This window comes from Panicum virgatum, chromosome 9K (genome assembly GCF_016808335.1).
Source record: "Panicum virgatum strain AP13 chromosome 9K, P.virgatum_v5, whole genome shotgun sequence".
In the NCBI taxonomy this organism is placed as follows: Eukaryota; Viridiplantae; Streptophyta; class Magnoliopsida; order Poales; family Poaceae; genus Panicum; species Panicum virgatum.
The window spans coordinates 54,272,390-54,294,504 of NC_053144.1; the positions used below are offsets into that span (position 1 = coordinate 54,272,390).

The 22,115-nt window shown below is 41.9% G+C and overlaps 2 protein-coding genes across 2 annotated transcripts; one reads left to right on the top strand and one right to left on the bottom strand.

The window, feature by feature from the left end:
- Positions 1-1,092: 1,092 nt before the first annotated feature.
- On the bottom strand, positions 1,093-19,124 carry LOC120652346 (chromatin-remodeling ATPase INO80-like). The gene is made up of 22 exons (XM_039930135.1): positions 18,956-19,124; positions 17,476-17,560; positions 16,526-17,313; positions 16,232-16,432; positions 16,028-16,138; positions 10,615-11,000; positions 10,426-10,534; positions 10,267-10,347; positions 9,851-10,017; positions 9,624-9,749; positions 9,306-9,467; positions 9,169-9,226; positions 8,840-9,070; positions 8,533-8,679; positions 7,866-8,414; positions 7,410-7,664; positions 6,948-7,055; positions 5,726-5,820; positions 5,474-5,630; positions 4,100-4,300; positions 2,868-2,996; positions 1,093-1,909 (listed from the first exon to the last, which is right to left on the bottom strand). Exons 1-22 carry the CDS (start codon positions 19,040-19,042, stop codon positions 1,625-1,627), a joined length of 4,518 nt encoding a protein of 1,505 aa, XP_039786069.1. The 5' UTR covers positions 19,043-19,124; the 3' UTR covers positions 1,093-1,624.
- LOC120652347 lies at positions 12,157-13,881 on the top strand. Its single transcript, XM_039930136.1, has 2 exons — positions 12,157-12,687; positions 13,009-13,881. The coding sequence occupies exons 1-2, from the start codon at positions 12,311-12,313 to the stop codon at positions 13,457-13,459; spliced, it is 828 nt and encodes a 275-aa protein (XP_039786070.1). The 5' UTR covers positions 12,157-12,310; the 3' UTR covers positions 13,460-13,881.
- Positions 19,125-22,115: the final 2,991 nt, after the last annotated feature.

Sequence of the window (22,115 nt, forward strand, 5' to 3'; positions counted from 1 at the left end):
AGTGAGGTAGAGTACGACAGCACCTTAGCTGGCCCTGCCCCCAACCTCGTTGCTTCACACCATCCGTCTTCTCTTCATCTCTGCCACCATCCATGTTCACGTCCACCTCGTCGTCTCCTCAATCCTTACCGGCAGTGGCGGAGCTTGTGCGAGTAATCAAGGGGGCCAGCTATCGTACTTTGTCTTGAGAATCAATAAACATTAACTAGTTTACTGTTCATTTAGTGCAGATTTTCAGAAGTCAAGAAGGCCATGGCCCCCTTTCAAATGCACTAAACTCCACCGGTGCTTACCGGCTCCTTTGGAAGGGCGGAGCAAGAACATCTTCATGCGTGTGGGTGGGTGGACTGACGGCCGGCGAGAGCCAGAGCAACTCGCGGCACGACAGTCCATCGAGGCGGCTAGAGGATGCAGGCGCCGTATTCGATTTGGAGAAACGGATAGAAAGAAAAAACAAACCGTGTACACACGATGCGGGGAGGTTGACAGATGGAATCAATAGGCGATACGGGGAGGTTGACAGATGGAATCAATAGGCAAAACTCACGAAAGATTACTTACGTGCTTTAAAAATAAGCATACATAGATATAAATAAAATAATTTAATTAGCTTGTTCTAAATATCATATATTTAAAAGAAGAGACCTCCTAACATTTATATACTTTTAGAAAGGCAAATATTTTCAATTTTAACTATAAATAGTAAAATAATCACAGAGACTAATAATATAAAAAGTATATTAGTAAATTTATTGTGGAACCAACTATTATATTATAATATGTAAAATTTTCTATTTAAAATAATTTACTTTTAGAAATATTGTTGGTTAAAGTTAAAAAGTTTGATTTTAGAAAAACCTAAACGTAACTATATTTTGGGATAGTAGTAGTTAGCAGCTATATCTGTGGGGTTACTCCACCGAGTCTTTTCCGTTTTCAGTTCATGTCCACAAGTAGGTAGCGCCAACATTCAGGTGACAGGCTCCACATTGCGATTTAGCTAAGGCGTTTGACAGAAGATGCACAAGCACAGAATGTACGTTCGACGAGAATTGCCCATCTTGCTTACGAGTTAACAGATATAGATGGACATGCACATAACTGTCTGCTCGACAAAAACACAGGCACTATGCGCTTCATCATCTTTCAGATACAAATATCTATGCACTACAGAAATCTACACGGTCAGAAATGAAAAGACACGTTTTGACTCCCCCGGCAGCTATTACCAGCCGTGTTCATTTTCTCTAGTTATCAGCACCAAAACTATGATCAATACAGATAGCTACACTCTTTACACAAAATTATTCCTATATGTGCTGGTTATTGTATCATCTCTTCATGGCTATGTACACAATGGCCACAGCCAGCACAATGAATACTGCAGATGAGGGCTGCATTCTAAACTCTGGAGGATAACCCTCTGCCTTTAAAAGGCAACCTTTATGAGCTTATTGCCGCCGCACTGACTTCGCTGATTTCCTTAAGAGGTGTGCGGTTAAATACTTTTTTGACCAAGAAAACTCCAGGTCTCAACCACCTCTGATGCCCAGCCTCAGCATAATAAATTAAGCTGGAGTGTCATCTTGCCATTTAGCATCCTAGGTTATCATCTCTCAGTAGATTAAGCTGGAGTGCCATCTTTTACCTCTTCTGTCTCATCATAATCATGTCCTGTGAGATTTTCCGCTTCATCTGCAGGTTTCTCAAGATCAGCAGCAGCAGCTGGTTCCTTATCAGCACTCATGTCGTTCATCAGCCTTTTTGATCTTTTAGGCCTTGGTTCGGCGATCTGTTCATTTTCTGTGTGTCCACTCCCCGTAAGATCACCTCCTGAAGGGGCCTCTCCGTTCTTGTCCACATTGTCATTATCATGCATCTTCAGATGTTTCTTGTGCGAGCTCTTCTTCTAGAAATATTTAAGAAACATTTAGATGAGTGTGCAGGACTCATACAGCACAAGACCAAACAAATAGTCTAAGTGGTGAATAAACAAGGTGCCAAAAGAAAAAATATGAAGACAAATTTGAGGTAGGTTGCTTTGCACAATCTCAGTTACCAATACAAAATGTTCATAAGTAGTGTGTACAACAGTAGTTTTGAATTGCAAGCTAATCAACCCCAATATGACATCAAGATGGAAGATCATGAAGGCAAATACAAGAAATTCAAAGCAGATTTCTCAAGACAAGCATTTCATTTTTTTTCTCGAACACGCAGGAGAGCTGCGCATCAATATATTAAGAAGATAAAAAGGAGGGAAAGGGCCCCCAAAACAAAAAATGTTACAGGGATAAAGGGTCTGTAACACACCCTAAAGTAGAATTTCTCTTATACAAACTAACTACTGTAGGACCAGACCACACCCCCTGTCAGTTAATGGGTAGGAGCAAGGGCAAGGAGATAAGAAACTCCTCAAGCCCCTGCTACAGACCACTGCTGGACATCTTCTCTAAAGGCTGTAAGAAACTCCTCGAGCCAATCAAATACAAGCATTTCATTTTAGTGCTCTCAATTTGCATTGATATTGCACAAATATAGCAATCATATGGACTAAAATGCAAGTTAAGTTCAACCGATATAGCCCAAAATAAAACTTCAGATAAGGTTTCCAACCATAGAAATTGTAGTCACACAAAATTGAATTTTGAATGTCTCCTTTTACTCAAAGTTTGAATTTTCAAGCTTGCATATTGATTTATTGTCTCAGTGATTTGCATCCACGTATGTTAACAAATGAAGAATGCTCAAGAGACTGCAGGTACACACATCGAATAAGAATAATGACTGTTCAGAGGTATGTGATGTAGTCCTATTACAAATATAAACAGGTAAATCAATAGGTCAAATGTATTTCACAGATGTACCTTTTTATTGGTTGTGTTATCTTGATCTACAGCTTCTGCAGTAGCATCATCCAAGTCCTCGAGCGTTAAATCTCCTTCTTTGTCAACCTTGATGCCCTTTGCTCGTCTTTTCTTTTGCCGATCCTTTGCCTAAAATGGTAAATGGACAGGAAAAAATTCTCACAAGAATTTCCAATTGAATTTCAATATAACTTTTCAATAAGAAATTGATTCTAGAAGCCATCATTCCAGGGGGGAGGACCAGTATTTTGATAAATAAGTTTAACGGAGGTAGAGTTTATGTTGTTATATTCAGACTCCAGCCTACCAGCAGTAACAGTAAATTTCAGGACAACTGAACAATCCGGGCCACAATAGAAAAGTATAATTGTAAATTGTAATGGTGTACTTCCTCCGTCCCAAAATAAGTGTTGTTTTAGAAAATTTCAGACACATTGCTCATCCTAAGAAATGACTTTGTTACCCCTAATTACTTCTAACAATTGTGATTGAAAACCGTGTTATTTATTTAGTTTTCTGGATCCTCAATGAATGCATATGCATTGGAACTAGAAAAGTAGCATTTACTAAGTATTTGATTGGCTCTATGCCTTTTCCTATACAATGTTTTCGTGGTACTTATTATTGCTTTATTTAGATGGATCTCATTACAAGCTAAAACAACACTCTTTGTGGGACAATTTAAATGCTAACACCACACTTATTTTGGGACGGAGGGAGTACCTAATAACTCCCTAGTCAATATGAAGGCACGGAACCTAATAGCCCAAACACACAATTAATATAGGTTCCCTGCCAACAGTAAAAGCTAAACCATGTTGTCTCTGCATGTTTGACTTTGACCCCTCCCTCCCTCTCCCCCCTAAACAAATGAGTTTTCCCCAGTTTACACAAGGACCCAGTGACTCCCAGTTGACTCTCTGGCTCGACCTGCCTCTTTCTGTGCAGCTGACCACCAAGGATGCAATTTGAGAAATGTATTGCTAAATAGCGAAGGTGTCATTAGCATTAGAGATGATCAGAAAAATTAGAATTACCCCAATACTTGCTAATATGTATCCCTACATATCGATGCCATACAAACATTGGACTCCGTTACGTGTACAACTATGTGCCACATCATAGCAATCGCTACAAGTTCGAATACAGACATGGTAAAATGCATATTGTTTGGGTATGGGCTAAGGAGTCAGACAAGTGACAAAAAAACGAAAATGACACTGTAAAGTTACCTGCATGGATATTTCTTTCAACTTATGTGCAATCTGTGTGTCATCAAGAAGTAATGAAACAACATCCTCTTGTCTCATCAAATGATCATCCTGGACAGGTTTCCCCTTCATGACCAACTCTTGCACTGCATTTTTCTGCTTTGCTCTTTGCAATATTTTCTCCTCAATAGTATCTTTGCATATAAGTCTGTACACAGTAACCTAAAATTGCACATTTCAAAGAAAATATAAGGAATCGAGCTATTATAAAATGCATTCCCACAAACAACAAAGAATTTTGGTTCCAAAAATAGTCGAGAATACAAATGACCACAATCAACAGTTTGCCAGGTAGCACCAACAGACTTGCTGCTTCCATGTTACCAGTTGATTTGTAAAACTTTCTGGAGCAGGACCCCTAACAAGCTAAGCAGATTTTGATTAGGATGATTGCTCTATGCTCTGAGGAATTATATCATGGGGGTCTGAATACAAATCTTCTGTCCAAATTCCGAACAGGCCCTAGATTCAGAATTACAGTTTGCAACATTGCAATGTCATATCCAGAATTGGAAACTAGACAATTACAATAATGCTGATAGCAAAACAAGCACTATACCTAGACACTGAATGCACTATGCTAATACTGCTGTTATTATAGGATAAAATGAAGGAAACCTAGTGATGGACTAATGAGCAACAACACTCTGTTCTCTTTCAAATGTTCAATTCCTATATAATTAATCTTTAATTACAATGAAATGCTTACCAACTGAATTAAACAGATATTGGTACTTCAGTTAATCAAAGCCCGTATATCGAGTTTAGTACAGCAACTGGTCGGACATACTTGTTGCTTTGAACATACAGCAGTCGCTTCCAAAAATTGACCATCCAAATCATGTACAGATTTGCCTTGTAACGTACCTTCATCACTTTATCAGGTTTTATAAACATATTACAACATGAATTAGCATTCAGAGGTACGCTTTTTTAGTACAAGATACACTCTGCAATGCTATTGTAAGATTTGACACGTTGATACTTGACAGATAAGTCTGACTTTGTTGTAGAACAACACACCCTAGGGCAAAAACAACAAGATAGGGTGGTGGTCTGGTGGATACTTTCAATCTAAATTGAATGGAAGGAATGATAACTAGAAGTGGATACAAAAGAGTCAAACTGGCTAGTTTTTTCATAACAATCGATCGATCTAACTTTATAGATGTCAAACAAGCTAATCATAAAAAAAATCACACAGAGGTTTGTCAAATTTCTGAAGCACATGTGTTTTTCATGGTAAGTGTCCCCTAAAGAAAGTTCAATGATCACTCAAAAACATAATAATGATAGTAAAGCAAATAAAGTTAGCAAAAACTGAATTTCAGCTACCTCTTTTGTCTGACCAAGTCTGTGTGTTCTATCCATTGCCTGCTGGTCTTGTGTTGGATTCCAGTCAATTTCGTAAAAAATAACTGTATCAGCAGCGGTCAAATTAATACCAAGCCCACCAGCTCTTGTGCTTAACAAGAAAACAAATACATCATTCCTACAAAAAAGAAAACATCGATTAAGAACATGTTTCAACAGAGTTATATCATCTTATAGTAGCAGTTCAACTCTGCCACCTAACCACATGCTTACCTATTCTGGAAATCTCGGACCATGTCACGACGGTCCGAGATTGCAGAAGACCCATCAAGTCTGAAGTACTTGAATTTTCTGAAATTCATGTAATCCTGAAAAAAATATGATGAACACAATTATGAGGATGAAAATTTTAGTATACCACTCTTAAAAGTACATTCTTCACGAATAATGGACAGAGTGTTCATTTTGCTGGTAAGGTTTTCAACTTTGCTAAAATATCTAGAAGTCTATTTTCAGCTCCTTCACCAAATTCAAAATGTTGGTATTAGGAATAGTGGAAACCAAAACTGCTACCATGCTTCTAAATATCATTAGGTCAAGGCTTTCTAACCTTTAGCTACAGAAGGTATATGAATTTTCCCCAAATAAGTTTCTTTTCACACTTCTTCCAAATACACCAGCAGCATGAGTAGATTTTTCAAAACGTATGTGTTATATCTTTATCTTTACCTATTTCTAAAGCGCGTAACGTTTCCACCAGAAATTTTCTTTTGGTCCAACAGCATCACCAACGGATGTGGACCAAAGCATATATAATGAGAATCGAACAACACTACTATATTGTAACCTAAACAGACTCAAATCCAATGAGAACACAATAAAATCCATATCAAAGAAAACCCATCGCAGAGAAAGAAAAAATCAGCCACGATCGGTATGGGGTCTTCGACCGTGGGAGTGCATGGGCATATTACAAACATGTATTATTTATGACAAATGGGCAAATGGCTCTCCATAATCCAAATTCGAACTACCGTCAGTAACACAAAATATTTGGTTGTTCACTACCTTGTGGCATCCCAAAAGGAAACACATAAATTAAAATCTTGTTACAAGCTGAGCACAGATCTATTAGAATAAAAAGAAAACCTTCAGGGTCAACATAGTTCCCTTGATGATGTAAGGTCTAAAGGTATACAATTACTGCTGGTTAGTTTAAAAATCATGGTACAGTTTCTTCAAAGAGTTGAGTGTTTCCTGTCAATTTTCCTTAAAGGTTGCAGGTACTGGTTTCTGTTAGAGTCCTATGCAACATGGAATTGATCCCCAATAAATGCAATTTTCATGACTATCTATCAATTAAATGTATCAAGAATTAGTTCCCATTCAATTTATTCAAGTGAACTACTCTTTGGAATTCTATCTGCAATTTTGTACGAAGAGTTGCACTTCAAGTCTTCAACAACAATTGCAATGCATGAAGAAAAAGTAATACCTCAAGGATGTCCAACATTTTAGTCATCTGGGCAAAAAGGAGCACACGATGACCTTCAGCTCGAAGGCGCCGTAATAGCATATCTAAGGTGTGGAGCTTCCCAGAATCCTGTCATCAGGCACTCCACATTGGTAACAAGGTACCGAAACAACTAAAGTAAGGTGCAACAAATACCGAAATGATGTGGCATTTATGTTAAGGAATTTACTCTAAATGTTCTAACAATCAAGTCGTGCTGTTCAAAGACATATATGAGCTATTCTGAGCTTAAGCAGTTTAAAAGGAACCTCATATCCACATTCTTCTAAACATTTTCGATCTTTTGTTCAAATTTAAATATAAATAAATGAATTGAACCAAATATTCAAACAGGCCCTAAAAGGGTGATGAAATTATGCAGGTGAAAAAATAAACATGAGCAACAATATGCAGCATAACACAACTGAAGTGATGAAAACTTACGGTGAGCATTTTAGCTGGATCAAAATTACTCATCGGCGGAGAAGACCCAAAAATCCTATAAGGTAGCTGCAGCATTGGCTCGAGGATGGGCTCAGTATGTACTTCTTGTATCAAAGGATGAAGACCAACTGGTTTTCTAGGACCATTGAACTCAGAAGTACGAGCAAATCCCAGGATCAGTTTCTTGGCCCAAGGATCATGCATCTCATCAGTGAACTTGTTGGCAAAATTTCTATCGGCACACCAAACATTTACCTGGCGAAGGAGAGACAGGTGTTAATGAACACTGGCAATACTTGATAAAAAACAGATAAATTTAATAAGAACTCCTACTTGGCGGTTCCAAACTTTTAACATTAGAGCTAAAATGTACTCAGAGATGACCAGACACACTGATTGCCTCATGCAATGCACTATCCAAAAATAAACCAACATGGACAAGACAAATGGACTCACAGGCGGTGCTCTAGCTGGCGGAATAAAAGCATATGCTGAACGAAGAAGCCTTATGTTTGAGGCAAGCCTGTCATGATGAGAAAGCACCAGTGCTTCATATGGGCAATCACCTGGGCCAGTACCAATCTTTGTTCTAAGCAAACTGGATTTGTCCTTTGTAGAAGAAAGCAACAACCGAGCAACTGCACGATTGCTTGTGGCATCATTCTGACTGAACTTGGGACCTTCTGAATCAACGAATGCATCCATACTTTCATCAGTGTACTTCATATTCAATTGCATTGCTAAAAATGCTAGTCTCTCAAACAATGATGAAGTGGCCAAGAAGGAAGCTTCAACTGGGGACAGATTTGATAAACGCGTAAAGCCGAATGCACCAGATGATAGAACAGACTCATTCGATGAATTAGCTTCCGGAATGGCTGAACAATGGATATTGCTGGGCAAAAATATATTAAGCAGCCTATTCAAATATCCACTCTGAAATCCACAGCTGTTTCCAGAAATTTCCATGTTGCGCATTATTCCCTCATAAACTAACTTTGGAATCTGAGAAAATTATGGCAGACAGGTATTAACATACCGTTTGTGCTCATGGACATATGCAGGAGGTTGTAAACCGCATGCCCAATAAAAAAAACAAAGGCAAAGATAACAGAAACTATACCTCAAACGTTATCGGATTTCTCTTGCCGGCATAATGTACATCTTGTAATTCCCCAAATGGGGGAGAGAGAAGTGAGTTTGGGATATCAGCAAAGTAAAAGTAAGAACTTCCTTCATTGCGCTCGAAAAGCTCCGGGTGATTGCAGACCTAAAGGTGTTGCAGAGAAAGAACAAGTTACAAACATAAAAAAAAAGAACCAAATTAGCTAAACTTACAATAGAAAAGGAACAACTTTTGGACAGTTGGGTTCTTATAAATGATTTTCCACATGATCAAAAGTGAGGAACATATTATAAAGATATACTACCTTCCGTAGCTGCATGACAATATTCATCAGGCTAAGTAACTTCTTATCATTTAGATTGCCGCGACTTCCGTCAAGCAACTCATTAAGAGATATTTTATTTTTTATGGCTTGATAGAAGACTTGCTGACGAGAACTCAATTTGCAGGGAACAATTTCTTCTTTCTTTTTTGTCATTTCAGCAATGACATCAATCTTAACCCGGCGCAGCATAAAGGGCTTCAAAATAGCATGCTGTAGAAATGGAGAAGAATCATTATAATCTTAGAAGGATAACAAATTGTACCAAACCCCACAAAATATTCAATAGAAACAGTATGACAACGTCTTACCAGTCGACTAAGCTGATGTTCATTCAAAGCTCCCCCATGCTCAGCATGACCCTCAATACTGGCAAGCCAAAAATATCATCAGCAACTCTTAAGGATGGACAAAATAAAGAAGGTAGAACTACAGCAAAGAGAAGTACCCCTTTGAGAACCACTCATTAAATTGTTCATGGCTGTCAAATAGAGTGGGCATGATGAAATGAAGAAGTGCCCATAACTCAGCCATATTATTCTGTATCGGTGTCCCAGTGAGGAGTAAACGATTTCTACAGTTAAAGCCCAGCAGCGTCCTCCAGCGCTGACTGCAGTAGAGCGACATAATTTGTCAAGCAAGGGAAGGTATATATGAGAATTCGAGAATAAATCAATGAAGATTGCCACAAATGAGATGATTCTGGGGAAAATAAAACAAAATAAAAGCGTCTCTTTATTCACAAGTTTCCAGTATGTAAAGTCACCTGCTTGAACTTTTTATGGCCTGGGCCTCATCCAGTACCATGTATTGCCACTTAACACGTCTCAAAAGCTTCTCTTCATTCACAAGTATCTGATAGTTTGTGATAAGAATGTGAAAGCTAGCATCTCTGTACAGTAACAGAGAACAAGTCACATGATTAGGCATTCATGTTTAGACCTTTAAGGAAAAGAGACACCTGCGCAAATTGTGCCCGAGCCAGCAACCTACCTCCGATAAAGACGCTTGGGGTTGATATTCTTCCGCAGAATCATCCTCTCTGGGCCCCAGTAAGGAAGTATCTTTAGGTCAGGACAGAATCTAATCAACTCCTCAGCCCAATTGTTCACAACAGATGCAGGAGCTACCACTAGAAAGGGGCCCCATATATTTTTGTCCTGCATGATATACCAATGTCCATAGCGAACGGTTAGTGCGCTACACTTAGGTTTAAATTAAACTATACACTCTATTCTACAATTACAGATATGATAATTGATAACTGGAGGAAAGAAATAAAAATAAATCGTGGAAAAAGCAACAAAGATCAGTCACAAATGTCAAATAAATCATAGTGTAGTATCATAATGGAGCACTGGCTAGACTAATGGAAATATAATTTTTAGGTTAAAAAACAATTCACCAACCTCAGCCAAATGAGCCAAGAATGCCATAGCCTGAACGGTTTTGCCAAGACCCATCTCATCAGCAAGAATGCCATTCAACCCCTGCACGACTTCCAAATTTAAGTGAATCAAACGCACTCATACCAAACAGTCAAAATGTATCAGCTTTTAATATTTTACCTGTTCATAACAATTAACCAGCCACTGCAAGCCCTTTAGCTGATACTCTTTTAATACACCCTTAAACAACTCTGGTGTCTGCACAGATGATTTCTCAGGCATTGTTGAGCTAAAAATAAGATAATACAAAGCAATCAGTTCTAGAGAACTTATTCATTGTTTAAATATTCTAAATTTTTAAGAACTTACGGGTGCAATAGATCAATCTTGTTCGGATCCATGCTACATGAATCATCAGTTGGAAGACCAGACTCAGAAGTTTGACGAAGCCTCCCAACTTCACTATCAAATGCATTCGTCTTCATCTTTTGTTGAGAGACGGCATGCTGAGCTGCTCTCATAGCCTCTCTCTTTAATTGAGCTTCCTCAGGATCTTCTTCCCCATCTTCATCAGGGACATCTTCCTCATCAGGTGGTGCTGAGGCACCAGCCTTGTTTTGCATGAAATGACTATAAAGCTCTGTTTGTGAAAGCAGAAAGTTCAGCCTCTGTTGCTGTCTTTTTGCTTCACGCAGCTCCTCCTCACGCTTCAAAGCTTCAGCGGCTTCTCTTTCTTCCTTTTTCCTCAATTCATACTGATAAGATGAGGAAAACATTAGTGTCGTAAATTTGAACGTGCCATGTGTTTGAAGACAACTAAAGGGAAAGCAACCATTTGCAAAACTGAACTAAACAAATACTCCCTCCGTCCCAAATGATCAGTAGTTTTGGCTTTTCTAGATACCTATATTTTTTTGTGCAACTAGACATAATATATACCTAGATGCATAACGAAAACTATGCACCTAAAAAAGTCAAAAAGACTAATAATTTGGGACGGAGGGAGTAATGATTATGCAAGAGGTTTTGTGTGTGTGTGTGTGGGAGGGGGGGGATAATATTGAACTTGACAAAATTGTATTGATGCAGATAACGAACAGATAAAATAAGAATGAAATGAAAAGTTTAAATTTAAAATCAGCCTCAGCAGAATTACTTTATAGTAAGCGTAAGGGATAACGATACCAACAGACGTTTTGTGAGGAGAATTCAGGAGGTAGAGATCGGGGAGGCTTTGAAGAGGATGAAGGGAGGTAAAGCAATGGGCCCCGATGGTATCCCCATTGAGGTGTGGAGATGCCTAGGAGATAGAGCAATAGTATGGTTAACTAAGCTTTTTAATCTCATTTTTCGGTCAAACAAGATGCCGGAAGAATGGAGGAGAAGTATATTAGTACCTATCTTCAAAAACAAGGACGATGTTCAAAGTTGTACTAACTACCGTGGGATTAAGCTGATGAGCCATACGATGAAGCTTTAGGAGAGGGTTATCGAGCATCGCCTAAGAAGAGTGACAAGTGTGACCCAAAACCAATTTGGGTTCATGCCTGGAAGGTCAACCATGGAGGCGATTTTCTTAATACGACAATTGATGGAGAGATATAGGGAGCAGAAGAAGGACTTGCACATGGTCTTCATTGACCTTGAGAAGGCATATGACAAAGTACCGAGAAATGTCATGTGGTGGGCCTTGGAGAAGCACAAAGTCCCAACTAAGTACATTACCCTCATTAAGGATATGTACAAGGATGCGAAGACGTTTGTCCGGACATGTGATGGCAACACCACTTACTTTTCTATTAACATAGGCCTACACCAGGGGTCAGCATTGAGCCCTTATTTATTTTCTTTAGTGATGGATGAGGTCACAAGGGATATACAAGGTGAGATCCCTTGGTGTATGCTCTTTGCCAAGGTTCGAAAAAGCGCGATTAAGCGCGGTTAAGCGCTGAGCGGAGGGTCAGCGCGTCGCTTAGCAGCTAAGCGCTCAATTAAGCGTGGCGCGCGCTTAATCGAGCGCGTAATCGCGCATAGGCTCGGTTACGCGCGAGGCGCGCGCGTAACCATGCGGAAAAGCGCCGCACGCGAGCAAAGAAGGGGAGAAAGAGGCCGCAGGCGCGCCGCGCGGGAAAAATTGGCGAGCAGGCGGGCGGGAAGGGCGCGCAGGCGGGAAGGGCGGGAAGGGCGCGCAGGCGGGCGGGAAGGGCGCGCAGGCGGGAAGGGCGGGTGGATTAGTCGAAGGCCAATCGATGTGCCTCCAATCCACTATTCTCTCTCATCTCTCCGCGGAACTGCTGCGTCCGCCCCTCCGCCGCGGCCACCCCTCCGCCACGGGCCTGCCCCTGCAGTCGCCGCTGGCGTGCCGCGTCCGCCGCGAGCCTCCTCCACCGCGTCTACTCTGCTCCTCTGCTCCGCGACCCACCCTCAGGCTTCAGCCTTCAGGTAATCTTCAATTCCTTTCCTACCCTACTCCTTCCTTTCTGCAATTCATCAATTGTGATGTAGTTTGTGCTTGTGCTCTGCTCTGTTGTGCTTATTGCTTGTGCTCTGGACTCTGGTGTGAACGTGTGATCTGCATCTACTTTGTATTGTGCTTTGCTTGTGCTCTGCTTGTGCTTCTGAACTAGTGAATGTGCCTATCTACTTGTGCCTATCTGCTTGGCTGCTTCGCTGCTCTCCTTGTTGTTATGCTTGACCATTTGCTCTGCTTGCTGCTCTCCTTGTTCTTAAGCTTGACCATCTACTGCTCTCTGTTGTTCCTAGGATGTCTGAGACAGAGAGTGCTGCTGCTGATGTTGCTGCTGTTGATGTTGCTGCTGATCCTGAGAGTCATCTTAAGAGGAAATCAAATGATATTGGATGGCAGTGGGGAAGGCTATTTGATCCAAACAACTATAGTAAAGTGAAGTGCCTTCTTTGCGGCCATGAGAGCTCAGGAGGCATTAATCGATTCAAGCAGCACCTTGCATGTGAAGGGACTGGTGTTCTCCATTGCCCAAAAGCAACACCTGAAATCAAACAAAAGTGCAAAGAAGATCTTGATAGACCAAGAAAGAAGAAAAGAGATAAGGCGCAGGCAGAGGCAGATTTGAGAGGTGGTGTGGTGATTGCAGGAAGAGAAGGAAATACCAGATGTGAAGTCAAGAAAGGGAAAGGATGCAACAGCCACTATGTTGAGTACTCCTTTCTGGAAGAGTGTAGCACTTTGCCTTAAGGTTTTTGAACCTTTGGTGAGACTACTTCGTTTGGTTGATGGGGATGTCAAGCCAGCCATGGATTTCCTGTATGGAGAGCTAATTAAGGGAAAGAAGGAGGTTAAGGAGGCCTTTGGCAATGTGGAGAAGAACTACAAGGATGTCATGGCTATTGTTGACAAGAAGATGAAGAACAGACTTGATTCTCCCTTGCATGTTGCTGCATACATGCTGAATCCATACTACTATAAAGAAGCTTCCATCTTTGATGATCCAAATGTTATGGAAAAGTTCATGCTTTGTTGTGAGACATACTTTAAAGGTGATGAAGAGAAAGAGTACTTGGCTGTGAATGAAGATTTTGACAAGTTTCGGACGAGGCAAGGTTCCTTTGGAAAGAAGATGGCAAGAAGCTGCGAAAAATTTGAATTTAGTCCTGGTATTGTTCTCATTTCAGCAGTCTCATTCACTTTATTTCTGAATTTGTACTTCATTTTAACTAACCTTCTTCACTTTATTTTGAATGTTAGCATCTTGGTGGAGGCTCTATGGAGGTGGAGCACCAACTTTGCAGCGTATGGCTACTAGAATCCTCTCATTGACAGCAAGCTCCTCCTGTGAGAGGAATTGGAGCACCTTTGAATCTGTTAGTCTTAGTCACTAAGTCTCTCTTTACTAATCTAGTACAATGAGTCGACTCCTATACTAATATTTTTTTTGCAATTTGTACTTTGTAGATACATACCAAGAGAAGAAATAGACTAACAACAGAGCGCCTCAGTATGTTAGTCTATGTGCAATTCAATGCACGGTTGCTGTCCAAGAAGGAGAAAATCAGCAACAAGAAGACTTATGAAGTCCTCTTAAGCAATGATGCTGCTGAAGCACAAGGGTTTTTGTATGAGGGAGGGGATGACCAAGCTTTGGTTGTGTTTAAAGACCCAGATGACGAGGGTGAGGGTGAAGTTCCTGGAACTGGGATGTCATGGGCTGTTCTTGGAGAGGCAATTGGAGCAAACGAGCAGCTGCAACCTCATAGGAGTGGAAGAAGGGCCCAGCCTGCTAGAGAGATTCATGAGGAAGAGTTTGAATCTGAATCCGAAGACTATGAGGAAGAACAGATTCCTTTTGAGGATGATGAAGATGAAATCTTAGGAGCAAATTCCTTTGAGGATTGAGGCTGTGGGCTGTGGCAATTTGTGTGTTATCAATTATCATGTGTGCTGTCCTATGTGTTGTAATGTTAGCTGCTACTGCTAGCCATGCTACCAAGACCTTTTATTTGCTTCTCATTTGAACTTTGAACTACCAGCTACCTATGTTCAGTCATATATCATATATGTGCTGTGCCATGTGCTATCTACTACTACTTGTTTGTTTGCTGCTACTACTACTTGTTTGTTTGCTGTTGTTAATGTATTCCTAATTGCTCAAAATTGTTTCTTGATTAAGTGCTATGGCTATGAGATGAGATCATGCAAAGAAACTAATTAATTTGTTGCACTTTGTGTAGGTACACCTGCTGTCAAGAAAAGAAGAGGACAAGAGACAAGAAATTACTGCTGTAAGACACCTATCCCCTTTTTAAAACTATATAATTAGTTTTTTAACAATATTAGCAAAAACGCTTAATCGCGCGTAATAACGCTTAAGCACGCTTAAGCTTTTTCACGGCTCGAGCGCGCGCTCAGCGCGTAGCGCTTTTTTGAACCTTGCTCTTTGCTGATGATGTGGTGCTAGTTGACGAGAGTAGGGCAGGGGTTAATAGGAAGTTAGCTGTGGAGACGCACGTTAGAGTCGAAAGGGTTCAGACTTAGTAGGACCAAGACCGAGTACATGATGTGCGATTTCAGCGCGACTAGGCATGAGGGGGGAGACGTTAGTCTAGATAGGCAAGTGGTGGTCCAGAAGGATACTTTTCGGTATTTAGGATCGGTGCTACAAAAGTATGGCGACATTGATGAAGATGTTAGGCATAGAATTTCAGCTGGCTGGTTGAAATGGCGGCAAGCTTCTAGCATCCTTTGTGACAAGAGGGTGCCACAAAAGCTAAAAGGCAAGTTCTATAGGACAGCAATTTTGCCCGGCGATGTTATACGGTGCTGAATGTTGGTCTACAAAAAGGCGACATGTCCAGAAACTGAATGTAGCAGAGATGCGGATGTTGCGGTGGTTTTGCGGGCACACAAGAAGGGATAGAGTCCGGAACGAAGTTATTCGGGATAGGGTCGGGGTGGCACCAATTGAGGAGAAACTTACCCAGTATCGGCTGAGATGGTTTGGACATGTCCAACGAAGGCCTCCTGAGGCGCCGGTGCGTAGTGGGGTTCTTGAGCGGGTCGATAATGTAAAGAGGGGTAGAGGTAGACCTAAACTGACGTGGGATGAGTCGGTTAAGAGAGACCTTAAGGATTGGAATATCTCTAAAGAGATAGCTTTGGATAGGAGCGCTTGGAGACTAGCTATCAATGTGCTTGAACCTTGAACTTATTTCTTTCGGGTTTCATCTCTAGCCTACCCCAACTTGCTTGGGAAAAAAGGCTATGTTGTTGTTGTTGTTGTTGTAAGCGTAAGGGATAAAGGAAAACCTGCTCTTTGTCTACTCTTTTCCAGAATATCAGCATGTCCCTAGCCAGCTTCCTTGTACGTATTGCAGCACATCTCATCAGTTTCAGTGACCGGCTTACTTTAAGCTTTACCTGGATATTTCAGACATGCATAACAACAAGACTGTAAACAAGAGCACACGAAAATTGTACAGTACAGGGAAACAACATCAATGGGTGCAATACCTCCCGTTGGCAACTATCAGAGAAGCGCTTCGCATCTAATTGCCGTTTCTTTACCAAAGCATTGAAATTCCTGTGATGCTTCGGGATGCTTTTGGTAGCAAGAGACTGCCATAGTTTGTAAGTTCTTTCTGCCTCTTCTTTCACGATTACAGAAGGTTCCTTCTTTATTATTTGCTTCTTCGGTAAGCTACGCTCGATAATCTGCATTCATAATTCGCCATGGTGGCTAAATGCAATGAATTGAATGTGCGGAAGTGCAACTAAAATTAAATCAGCTAAGAGCCTAAGACCAACCTCGTATGTATCTCCTTTTTCCAAGACTTTAACATAATGAACCTGCAAATTTCCAGCTTCTGATATAATGGACCTCCGAATCCTCCCAGCTGCTCCTTCCGGAATTGCAAAGGGGTCCTCAGTAACTTGAAGAGAAAATTTCTGCACCTTTACCCTTTCTTGGAGAGATTCAAACTGTGGCAGAGGTTCAGATAATCCACCACGATTGGAAGACTCAAACTTTTGGTCAGTACCAAGCATTGCTGCTAGGGTGCGCAAATCTAGCATTCCCTTCAAGAAGTGTTCCTCAACACGTATATCAGAAGAAACAGGCATACTAAGGGATGATGCTAACTTATCATAACCCTCGGGAACTAAGTAGCGTATATTATCCCCCATATCTAAGTAGGTGGAATCAAGGGTCGCTACAAGCTTATTAAAACCACCATGGGTTTTAATACATTCTATCCCACTGTACTCATGTGAGGCTTCTACTTCATCCAATGTTGGAACATTCCTAGAATCACTTCTGTGCTTCATAGTTCTTTTACCACCACTTCTATCTTTTATTTGGGGGTTTGCAACACAAGGAGGATCAGAACCAAACGCACCCTCCCTTAACTTTGACCTCCTGTACTTCTGGACATGTTCACTGAGCATTGTACGGTAGTGTTCCTCTGTTATTTGGTTACTATAGGGATCTGCCTCATCATCATCGCTGGCACCATCAAGATGCCTTTTTCTCTTCCGATGCAGGCCATGCGAAGCATCATTTATACCTTTGTACTGATCCAACAAGGAACCTTGACCTAAAAAGGAAAGTTGAATCAGAAAAATGATGCACGTAGAAGCATGGCAAATGGGTAACAGAGCTATCTAAGTTGTACAATGGATTTTGACAATAAGCAACACAACTCTTAAATGGAAAACATCAAATTAAAGGTCAATATGTAAAGATGAAGGTAGCCAACCTTCACTGCTTGCACTCCCATTCGGGCTGCTATGCCCATAGCGGGCAAGATCTTCTGGTACAGGAACCCTGAAGTTCAACAAAGGCTGCAAGTATTTTCAGTACAACCACATCATCAGAATGGCATTGGTAAGATTAAAAGAGTCCATAAAGACATAAGAGTAGATAAAAAAAATATCTGCTTCAAGAAGTTCAAAAAAAAATAAGAGAGCGACAAATATACTCTACACATTTCTACACTACCTGAGATTACAAGGATTAAAGAGCCTACACTGATCAAATAGATCGATTCGGATGGAACAATTACACTACACAAGTAATAAAATAATGGATCGATAGCTCAAAAATGCAAACGACTAAACAACTCTGGCATGACGACCCGAAATTCCCTTAGCAGGCACACATCGTAAGAATACCAACAACAACAACAACAACATAGCCTTTTTTCCCAATCAAGTTGGGGTAGGGTAGAGATGAAACATCGTAAGAATACCAAACTGCTTAAAATCAAACCCACTAAGAAATTTGCTGATAAAGACTGTAAAAGATAGCATTTAAAAGAACTGTTAGAAGACATTCATGTAGCAAAAAAAAATTACAACGAATGATTGCAAATGCTTAAAAGAATGAAACACAAAGCTCTAGTTGGTGTGAGTTTATACAATACAAGAATGTCAATAGTGATGATTGACACACTGCAAACTAAGCAGGCCACAATCACAAAAAGCATAGCAAAAGAGCATGGTTAGATCCCCCAGCAACTAACAAACGGAGTTTGTAAATCAGAATATAGTATAACTACAAGACCAATGACTTGTGTGTGCGATTGTGCTTAAAAAATCATGAAGATGCATGAAATAGTATAAATTTTGACAAAAATGATGATCGCAAACAAACAACAGCAGTTGACATAAGTTAAACAAGGTGATAAGCACGCCACTGCGCCAGTTGATCGTATCCCTTTTGGTTTGAATCTTCTCTTGACAATCTTGCTCCCACATGTCAAGCCTTCACTCTTTCCCAACCATCCGATCATGAATCCTTAATGCACTAATACCCATGCTTACACTACAAATAGATCAATACAGTGACAACTAACTTAGTCCGGCGAATCAAAATGCAGCAATTGATTGATATAATCCAAACCAATAAACAGTAACATTGAGTATCAGTCACTACAAACTATTGGAACAGCACCGCCAAACAACATGCATTGATCCAATTCTAGCTAGCCTCTAACACCTGAGCTAAAAGCGGGTCTCCAGCCCAAAATGGCCACTAAATTACACAAACAAAAGTAAGCAGCCCCTCCGGAAGAGAATTAACCCAAACCGAGCGACAACGAGCTCGTAGCCCACCAATTGCATCCACCACGCAGCACTTTCGATCCAACACAACCCCTAACACGCAGAGAAACCCCCCTTCGCGCGCGAGAGAGAGGGAGATAGATAGCAGAACTGCACAGCGAGCAAAGCGGCTACCTCGAGGTTGAATAGCGTGGAGTAGGAGAGCCCGCCGCCGCCGCAGTTGGCGCCCCCGCCGCGCGGGGGGGCGCGGCGAGCGTCCATGACGAAAACCCTAGCGCCCCCGCGCGCCGCGAGAGGAGGGTAGCCGGGGAGGGAGAACTCGGAGCCCGAAGAGGACGCAGAAGGCGCGGCGCGGGCGGCGGCCGGGTCGGTCCCGCGGCGTCGGCGGCGACGGGATTAGGGTTAGGGTTCGTGGGGCGGGAGGGGAAGGAGGCGGAGGGGGGGGGAGGGGTGGGGTGGGGTGGAGGCGTTGTTGTGACGTGGTGGGGGAAGTAGTAGGAGGCATGGCTTTGGCTTGGCCGCGAGGGGGAGAGAGGAGAAGAGAGGGGAGCAGGGAAAGCGAAACGGGAAGGGCTCGGGGTTTCCGCCCCGCTCGCTCGCCCACCTGAGACTGAGAGCTCTTGGATTTTGAAGCACGGCCCCCGTCCTTTTGAGTCCCCTTTCGAGCTAAATTTGGGTAAAGGAATTGAACTTATTTAATTTGGTAATTTCAAATAGTTGAAAACTGAACCTAACTGATAATTTTGTAAATATCAAAATGTACCTACTAGACTGTCAGAGATGTTCATTAGAATTAAGTGTATGTACAAGTGTTTGAAGATATGAGTATATATGTCTACGTATGTATTCCGTACAAATATGAGTTCATTATATATTGGAAAAAGAAACGGCAAATATAATATCCTTGGGCTAGAGTGTGAATGATATTTAGCATAGACACGGACAGTGGCGGAGCGCCCGGTAGGGCAAGATATTGCAGTAGTCATACCTCAAATTTTGCTACGAGTACACGTGTTTAACTTTGGGTTGAATTATCTAGAGAAGATTTTAACTTTTTTAGGCATTAGAACAAGCAATGTACTGAAGCCACCATACCTCCATTTTGATCCGTCCTCCGCTACTGGACACGGATTATGTCAAGTTCATTTGCATGTATTATTACAAACCGCAATTGTTTTATATTAGAGTATCTCAAACAACTTCTCCAAATCACACTAGCTAAATTCTATTTAGCTAGCCATTTAACTGGTCATTTAGCTACCAAAGGGTGAGAAATCCAACAGCTTCTCCATCCATCCTCCCTCCACTCCATCATCTTCTCCCGCTGACAAATGGGCCCCTTCCCCTTCGTCGTGCTCTGCTCCCCTCCACCCCTGCCCGGCGGCCCCAGACGCGGCGCGGCGCGAGGATGCGGCCGCCGGCGAAGCCCACCCTGCTGGTGCATCGACCTTCCTCCCGGTGCATCGACGACCTGCGGCGGGAGGCCCCCCGACCTGCAACAACCTGCGCCGACGAGCACGTTGTTCAAGTTGCTCTAAGCTAGCATTGTAGACTCGAAACGCGTCAGTTATCCCATCTTATTTGGCCTTTTCTTGATATACGTGCAAGGGCAATTTGGCTACCATCATAAACGCTTCACGCCAATGCCGTCTCCGACCCTCGTCTAGCTTAGAATGTGAAAAAATAAATATTTATAGGTGTGCGTGTTGGTTTCACGAGATGAATCTAATAAGCATAATTAATTCACGATTAGTTCATAATCAGCGGATGGTTATTGTAGTATCACTATTGCAAATCATAGATTAAGTAGGCTTATTAGATTCATCTCGTGACTTACGACCCATCTGTGGAAAAAAATTTATAAATAGATTTTATTTAAGAGCATCTCCAAAAGCTCTTGTATCTATGGATAGCTAAAATCTTGATATAAAAATTATGTAAAATAAAATAACTAGCGAAAAAGAAATGAAATCCAACAACTTCTCCAAAATCCAAAAATAGATGGCTAACACTCAGCGCTAGACAAAAATGGCTAGCGGCACCTCCTGGATAGAAAACGAGGATAGTAAACGAGATAGATAGAGTTTCTATTGGATGGAGTTTTTATCTTTCTTTTTTTAGCTAACTCACCCAAAATACAAGATCTTTTTGGAGATACTCAAATACTCCACGTATCTATACTATAAAGATCAAAAATAATTAAAAATCTTTCTCATTCAAATTGAACCCGCATGTCTGCGAGTAAGGGAATGTTAGGATTGTTTTTCTCTCCGTAGAGAGATCTTACCCGCCGCAGTACCCGCTCGTTGACTCCCTTCAATCGTGCATTTGTTTTCTCCCTCCCTTCTCTACCATACTCTTCTTGCCTTGCCCTGCCCTCCCCTCCCTATCCGTCGTGATCCATTCGCCGCCCCGCCCGGCCACCCCCTCCGCTGACGGCGGCCGTGTGTTGCAACTTGCGACGAGCACCGGAAACCACACCCTCAAGCCCGCTAGCAGCTCCCTCCACAGATCCATCGTATAACTTGCCTGCAGCTTGCTGCTCATCGGAGGTGGCCAATTCAACACTACGATGCTCTTCGATGTCTTCATGCCACAGCCTGCCTTATATATATATATATATATATATATATATATATATATATATATATATATATATATATATATATATATATATATATAGCCGGTCGGGCAATCCGTCCGCAAGCAAGCAAGATCTAGCTATCAAGCACCTAGCTAGCTAGCTGCCGGCGAGTTGCTGCTCGATCACCATCTACCGGACCCCAAATCAGTTGATAACAATGATGATGGAGTGCGGCCTCATCCTCGATTGGAGGAGGCGCGGCGGCTACAGGGGATTAAAGCCTTGGTCACCTCCGCCGGCGAGCGCGCCAGCGAAGCAGATGTGACGACAGCCTGATCCTCGATTGGAGGAAGCGTGGTGGCTGCGGGGGATCGATGCCGAGGTCATCCCCACCGATGAGCGCGCCAGCTGCTGGGCCCTACGAATAGAACGGAACTAGCCTGTGCCGCCTGGTTCACGCTCCTTGCCGGCGAGCGCGCCAGCTGCCGAGCTCGACGAGCAACACCTCAACTGGCAAGCGAGCCATCTGCCGGGCTCGATGAGCAGAGCGGATCTAGGCCGCGCCGCCCCTGGCCTCAATTTGGCTCATCCCTCCATGGATTTGAGATTTTAAATACTCAAATGGATTTGCAAGACATCAACGGAGCTTCGATTGCAAGTGATTGAGTTGAGATTAACCAGGTTGGATGATGAATTTCACAACAAAGAGTAAGCGTCAGGTTGGGGATTTCAACGAGCTCAACATTGCTA

Coding starts and splice junctions, on each gene's coding strand:
- LOC120652347 (XM_039930136.1), top strand. CDS start 12,311: ATGCGGAAAAGCGCCGCACGCGAGCAAAGAAGGGGAGAAAGAGGCCGC. Junction 12,688..13,008: donor CCTCAGGCTTCAGCCTTCAG/GTAATCTTCAAT, acceptor TGTTGTTCCTAG/GATGTCTGAGACAGAGAGTG.
- LOC120652346 (XM_039930135.1), bottom strand. CDS start 19,042: ATGGACGCTCGCCGCGCCCCCCCGCGCGGCGGGGGCGCCAACTGCGGC. Junction 11,001..16,027: donor AAAGAGTAGACAAAGAGCAG/GTTTTCCTTTAT, acceptor TCATCTTATCAG/TATGAATTGAGGAAAAAGGA. Junction 5,821..6,947: donor AAATGTTGGACATCCTTGAG/GTATTACTTTTT, acceptor TATTTTTTTCAG/GATTACATGAATTTCAGAAA.